Genomic DNA, 7281 nt, shown 5'->3' on the forward strand with positions numbered 1-7281 from the left:
CAAAAGGGTCCCCTCAACAGTAAGGTTTTATAGTTCATTAATACTCTGATAAAACCTTCCATAAATTGTAGCTCTAGTATGTGCAAAGAAATTACCGTTGAAGTGGGATAATTATTTGGATTACGATCCGTGCAAATGTTTGGAAAGCAATCCTCCTTACAGCTTAAGTTTTTCTGGGACATCACTGGTGTGCTGTATGCAGCAGGTTCTGCCTGATTAGATTCCACGTGCTGTTGTTTGGTATGTCATGATACAATCACAATGTTCCATATTTCTCCTATATTTCTCCTTTAGTCTGTAAAATTACCCTTTTATTTTGATGTATTGAGGAATACATTTGGAGGGCACTGTAAGTATCAATCAGAAGCTACATAAATTAATGTTTTTAAGGGCTGAGAGTCTGTGGTCATTGTGGTTATTTCTGTAGAGAACCCTGAAAAGTGGCAAACTCACAGTGCAGTATATGGGGCATGCCACCTCGCCAAGGTGTAACTTGGGGGGATGGCATACCTGCCATCCCTATGTCATCTCTAATGCACAAAGGCTCAAGGTTCAAAAATCAGTCTTGTTAGAACGTTCTCCTCTTCTATCCGAGGTAGTAATAGTGTGCATAGCCTGCACAGTCATGTCAGTCGACAACTGGAACTTGAGAAACTATCGTCTTCTTTCTAACAGTGACATCTGCTGGTGAATATATTTCATTACACAGTAGATCAAAAAACTCCCTATCATTTCAAAAGCGGTAGAGAGGATGGAAGGAAAACAGGAGCTGGCCCTCTGGTTCATGGAAAAACAGCTGGGGTCTGTCTATGATATTATATGAAAAGACAAATATACACAGCAGCATTTTGCTGTGATACATGGGTATGTGTCCTTTGTGGTGGCTACATGAAGTGACTACACCAGGTGTCCCACTTGCATGGGGGCCTTACACATTGCTGGGTCATTGGAACTGTAACTGATCCATTCAGAATGCAGACTTTTGTATTTTTTTATTTATTTTATTCAGTCATTCATTCATTCATTCATTCATGTGCTGGCTGCTTTACTTTTCTAATAAAGTTTTTAAAAACACAAATCATTGCATTTTGCAGAGAACTTGTAATACTAAAAAAGCAGGTACAAATACAATGAAGAAATACAAGAAGAACGATGGAATTAAAAGTGAACAAATATTGTTTTTGTTGTTAATAATAATAATAATAATAAATACAACTTTAAGGAGTTCTGATGGATGTTTTGTCATAGTTATCTAACAATAAATTATTCATTTTATTGTCAATCAATGCATGTGACTTAATGAGTTGTATAACTAAGAAGTTCCATTTAGGTACAGATTTTGAATTTATGTCCATGAATATAAAATTTGAAAATTTTTCATGAAAAATAAGACATTTTATAACCATTTCAGAACCCTAAAGCAAATTACTGGCTACTTTTTTTGTATGCGGGCTGCTCTGCGGATACGTCTATGTGGAATGACGTCAGTAATCGTCATTTCCGCTTCTTTCCCGGTAGTTACGGAAAAGCTGTCCATCTTGTTCTCCGGCATTAGCAAGAACTGAGAGTTACCAGCACGGAAATTATTGTTAACGTTTGCGGATTTAGTTTCAATTTTGGACATATTATACACATATGTATATCCTTTCAATATTCCGTTAACGATCGTAAATATACAAACGTTGGAACCGGTTTAATGGCGATATATTGAGAAGATCAGGAGTAAACCTGGTTGTAAGCGTAGGCTAGTTTTAAGCTATTCAGTAGCTAGCTAGCTATCATAGCGGATTATGATGGCAAACAACACGGCTTTAGCGACTGTGAATCAGCCGCAGCAGGCCTTGAATAAACCCGCTGCGTCTGGAAAACACGGAAATGTGTTGCCTTTGTGGGGCAACGAAAAGACAATGAACCTAAACCCAATGATTCTCACGAACGTGCTATCTTCGCCGTATTTCAAGGTGCAACTCTATGAGCTGAAGACTTACCATGAGGTCGTGGACGAAATCTACTTCAAGGTAGCCATCGTCGGTAGCCAGCTTCCCGCTGGTGTTCGCGTAGAGATTTAGCTAGTGTAGCTAGCCAAGCTCTAGCTAGCTAGTTTCGCTGGCAGTCATTGATGATGGCTGGAGCTAATTATATCGCCCATACGGCTTTTCTTGCTAGCCAACATTAATGCCAGTATTTCATTGTAGCTACCAAATTTCTTATTTTCCGTCTTAATGAGGAGTGAATTAGCAGTGATGCCTGTTACTTAAATAACGTTAGCTAACAAGCATGCGGAGTGGCAACATATATATCATCGCCACCTAACAGTCCAAGACTGTAGTAATAAATAATTGACATTTTTATTCAGTTCTGAACGACGATTATTGCCGACAAACCTTCGTGGCTATTAATACGTAGCTAAGCCAAACAAGTCTTGCGTATTTACCGTTAGTTATCTGGCTAGCATGCTGTGTGGTCTAAATTGTGTTCCAGTATATTAATGCAGATGTAGCTACCTTCAAGTAAAATAAACAAGTAGCGTGAAGGGCTGAACTCACATTTGGTGGTAGTACCTTGTTGACATGACTTTGTTATGCAGGTAACGCACGTAGAGCCGTGGGAGAAAGGCAGTAGGAAAACTGCGGGCCAGACTGGCATGTGCGGAGGGGTAAGTAGAAGTACGTGATTCTGACTCCTTCTGTTAGGTATAGCGCAACAGCTGAAGTAAAATGGAAACGAACATTGATTTCGAAAACATTTCAATTGCAGGTCCGTGGTGTTGGAACCGGAGGCATCGTCTCCACTGCATTCTGTCTACTGTACAAACTTTTTACCCTCAAGCTCACTCGTAAGCAGGTGATGGGACTCATCACACACACAGACTCGCCCTACATCAGAGCCCTTGGCTTCATGTACATAAGGTTAGCTTCTACTTTGTTTTAACCCTTGAACTTAAATAGCGGACCCGTAATATTAGTCGCATTTCATGTAAATGATGGCTTAATTGTGTGTAAGAAAACATTTGCTTGACATTCATCATTATGAATAATGCATGCAGTTAAAATGGAGTAATTGTTAACAATCTGTGTTTGACAAAGGTTGAGAAGAGGTTGAGAAGATTGGTACTTTGTGGAAGCACTAACTACTGGTAAAGATTATAGTGCTAGTTTTATAGTATCATTATAACATACAACAAATTATGAATAAGAATATGGATCTTTATAAATAGTAATTTGATATAGTTTTGGATATTGAAGGGCTACCATAATGCTGGTCAAGGGCAAATATTGTTATCGCTTGATATCAGGATAAGAATTTTGTCTGAGATTTGGTCATTTTTCTTTATTTGTGCCAGTTTGTAAGAATTGTAATTGCACAGCAGTGACCCCATTGTTGTGTGTTTTGAAATAGATATACACAACCCCCAGCTGACCTAGTGGATTGGTTTGACGGCTTCCTTGATGATGAGGAGGTATGTGGAAAAGGGTAATGCCTTTATGGTTCTATTTTGTTTATTTCTGAATTTCTGAATTTTTATTGCATGCTACTTGCGGCATGCTGTGCATGTCCTGTGCTTCAGTAAATAAAAAAGCAGTTTGATTACCCAGCTGTGGAGGAATCCCCTCTCTTGTATGTTCTTTCAATGATATTTCTAATTATGAAAGGCATTTCCCATTTCCTGATCCTATGGCTGTATTAAGCCTGTGTATCAAGTGCTATTTCTGAAATACAGAGGAAACCAGTTTTATTCTTTGAGTGCGTGATTTACAATTCAGTACAGTTTTACTACCTTACGCTTTTTCCCTCCTTTTGCCTCATTTAAATATCTCAATTTTCCTTGTCAATTTTTTGGCCTTGTCAAGGTAAGCTGTAAGTTTTTAAAATGTATTACAAACTAATTGTTAGGCATGCCCCATTAAAAATGTAGCATTCCTTACCCGTTGTGAAATTAACATCTATTTAAATGCCTAAATTTGTTAGACATGATGTGACTGATAAATTATAATTTAAAGTAGTGTTTCCCTTACATTATTCATTTTATATAAGAAAAATATAAGGAAATGAATCAGTGCTAGTCCTTCATTGACTAGGCTGCAACTGTCATATTTAGACATATGACTCTAAAACTCTATTTTCTAAAGCATTTGTGTGATCTTTTCTTTATTGTGATTGGCCAATTTCCAAGTTTACCTGTTTAATAATTCTCCTGTACAGCAGGTGAATTGGAGGTTGTCTGCACAATTAATTTATGCTTCATTTCAAGCGGCTGTTGGCATTTGGCGCTTGTTTCTGTGCAGCTGGTATGAGCCCTCTTCTATGTGCTTGCGCTGTAGGTTGACTCCTGACAATAGCTGGCTAAAGACCTGAATGGTGAGGTGACGCGTGAAGGAAGGAAATGTTGCGGTAATGACCCTTAATGAAAAGAGTGGTCATTGAATTTTTTTTTTTTATAGCGCTGGTATGCCTTATAAAAACACAGCTGCCGTTCTATTGTTCTAGCAATTTTCAGAGCCTGTTATATAAATGCCGTGCTGGGAGTTAAACCATACCACTAGACACATTTTTATTTCTTGTACACTGTTTTCATCTCATGCTCAACAAAAAGACACAGGTAGGTACTTGGTGGATACACCAAGTTTTTGACTCGACATATCATTAACAGTTACTGTCTGCGAGGCTTTGGAAGGGATCAATAGCTAGACAGTGAGAAAGCCAGCGTAGGCTTGGTTCCTGGGAGCCTGTCATAAAGGCCTGGGTGTGACCTGTTTTTTCCAGGAGCTGGACGTGAAGGCCGGAGGTGGTTGCGTCATGACCATCGGAGAGATGCTGCGCTCCTTCTTAACCAAGCTGGAGTGGTTCTCCACTTTGTTCCCACGCATTCCTGTGCCTGTCCAGAAGGCCATTGACCACCAGATGAAGAGCCGGCCCAGGAAGGTCCCTCAGCCCGAGTACCAGGAGCCGACCCCGGAGGAGCCCGCACGGCAGGCCGTACGCCGGCGCTCCAGGTGGGTGTCGCTCGCTCCGAGCTGAACACTCAACAGAGGGAGTCCTTTTCATGGAAAACTATGCAGTTGGGGGGCTAGTCCTGTTAAGACCTTGTTTCAGAGGGTGATTGCACCCCACAGACATATCAAATCATGTGCTATCTATGGGCAACAGTATTACAAAAATGGGCAAGGAAAATGGTTGTGAAAAAGATAACATTTTTTGTGAGAAGGCATTAGGTGGACTTGGGCTCGTACCGGAATTTTCCAGCTGTACCGTTTTCCTTGCAGGACTCCCAGGAGGACGCCGAGCCCTCGCCGGTCCCCGAAGAGGTCAAGGAGCAGGAGCCACCACCGCGAGGGCCGGGGGAGAGCCAGCTTTGACCGGGAGCTGGAGAGGGAGCGGGACCGGCAGAGGAAGGAGCGGGACGTGGGGGACAAGGACAGAGACAGGGGGCACAGGGGGGACAGGGGTGGGGACAAAGACCGGCGGCGCTCCCTCAGCTTGGAGCGCCGGCGCAGCCGGAGCAGGGAGCGGCGGCGAAGCCAGAGCGCCAGCCGCGACAAGAAGAACGACCGCCGGGAGAAGGAGAAGGAGAGGGAGCGGGAGGGCGAGGGCAACCGGAGCCGGAAGAAAGACCGCGACCACAAAGACAGGGACGGAGAGCGGGAGAGGGAGGAGCGGTCCAAGGACAGAAAGCATAAAGAGGACAGGGAGGAGAAGAGAGAGAGGGAGGAGAGGAAAGCAAAGAGAGCCAGCCGAAGCAAGAGCAGGGAGGGGAGACGCAGGAGCGAGAGCAAGGGCCGGGCGGACAGGGAGGCTAGGAAGAGAGACGGCAGCCGGAGCAAGGAGCGGTCGAGCAAGCGCTCCAGCGCAGAGCGGGCGCACCGGCGCAGCCGCAGCAAAGAGCGGTCCAACAAGCGCAGCCACAGCAAGGAGCGGTCTCACAAGAGCAACAGCAGCATCGAGCCTTCACACAAGCGCAGCCGCAGCAAGGAGCGGTCGCACAAGAGCAACAGCAGCATGGAGCCTTCACACAAGCGCAGCCGCAGCAAGGAGCGGTCGCACAAGAGCAACAGCAGCATCGAGCCTTCACACAAGCGCAGCCGCAGCAAGGAGCGGTCGACCAAGCGCAGCGGCAGCAAGGAGCGGTCGAACAAGCGCAGCGGCAGCAAGGAGCGGTCGAACAAGCGCAGCGGCAGCAAGGAGCGTTCAAACAAGCGCAGCGGCAGCAAAGAGCGGTCGAGGAAGAGTAGCCGCAGCAAAGAGCGGTCAGACAAGCGAAGCCGCAGCAAGGAGCGGTCACACAAGCGCAGCAGCAGTATAGAGCGGAACAGGCACAGCGGTAGCGAAGAGCCCAAACGTAGCCACAGCAAAGAGCCGTCGCTCCAGAAGGAGCCCACCAAGGGGAACGGGCTCAGTAAAGACGAGCGCGAAAGGAGTGTAAGCTCAGAGCGAAAGGAAGGATCACTGGACAGCTAAACAGAATCAACTTGGGACTCCCCATGCAATCCCAGAGTTACTCAGTGGTGGATTTCTCCAGGAAAAGTCTCACCATTGCAGACTCGTTGGCCGGTGTAGTGTAGTCCATTTCAAAAGAGATGATGCAAAAGTTTTAATTTTTTTATGAAACGTTTTTTGTCCTCATGATCCAGCTTTGTAAATAAAGGTCTGAAAATGTTTTAAATCCAATGGAGCAACCACACTGGGTTAATTTGTACAAGGTACCCAAGTTCGTTGAAATTGTGAGGTTTGATTTCAAACTACTTGTGTTTCAGTGTTTTTTTTCCTAATAAAATACTTTCTTGAAAGGAGAAATTGCTGTTGTGTCATATGAATTGCTGTTGAAAGCAGTAACTTTTGGCTCAAATGAGGCAGTATTGGTTTGAGGTTTCATAACGTGCAAAATGACCAGAGCTATATGTGCTGCTATATTGTCTGATCTGAACCAGTCTGTGTGTTCAAGTCATTGATGACTTTCACTGAATGTGTGTTCTGTATTTACCTTTGCAGCAAGTTTGTAGACTGAATGTATTATATGACTTATCTACACTTTTATCCTGGACATGTTAAGAGATTTGCAGCACAGTGACTTCATGTAATTTTACCCAACATGGAGCATAGGTAAAGTAAGTTGTTGGTTATATTTTTGAAGAATTTGAAAGTTGGATTTCTTCAGCCTTATAAAGAATACCAGTGATCCACAATAAAAGGCGCACATGACAACATCTGTGATATAAAGTTAAGCTCGATTAGATCTAGTCTTGACTGATCAAATTGATCTTGTGTTTTGTGTGTAAACTCCCA

General features: G+C 43.6%; 1 protein-coding gene across 1 annotated transcript; it reads left to right on the top strand.

Moving 5' to 3' along the window:
- The first annotated feature begins 1503 nt into the window (after window positions 1-1503).
- On the top strand, window positions 1504-6792 carry LOC118230612 (pre-mRNA-splicing factor 38B-like). Its single transcript, XM_035423767.1, has 6 exons — window positions 1504-2018; window positions 2588-2656; window positions 2758-2909; window positions 3400-3460; window positions 4765-4994; window positions 5265-6792. The coding sequence occupies exons 1-6, from the start codon at window positions 1791-1793 to the stop codon at window positions 6454-6456; spliced, it is 1932 nt and encodes a 643-aa protein (XP_035279658.1). The 5' UTR covers window positions 1504-1790; the 3' UTR covers window positions 6457-6792.
- The last annotated feature ends 489 nt before the right edge of the window (window positions 6793-7281 follow it).

This window comes from Anguilla anguilla, chromosome 6 (genome assembly GCF_013347855.1).
Source record: "Anguilla anguilla isolate fAngAng1 chromosome 6, fAngAng1.pri, whole genome shotgun sequence".
NCBI lineage: Eukaryota > Metazoa > Chordata > Actinopteri > Anguilliformes > Anguillidae > Anguilla > Anguilla anguilla.

Coding starts and splice junctions, on each gene's coding strand:
- LOC118230612 (XM_035423767.1), top strand. CDS start 1,791: ATGATGGCAAACAACACGGCTTTAGCGACTGTGAATCAGCCGCAGCAG. Junction 2,910..3,399: donor CTTGGCTTCATGTACATAAG/GTTAGCTTCTAC, acceptor GTTTTGAAATAG/ATATACACAACCCCCAGCTG. Junction 4,995..5,264: donor GCCGTACGCCGGCGCTCCAG/GTGGGTGTCGCT, acceptor TTTTCCTTGCAG/GACTCCCAGGAGGACGCCGA.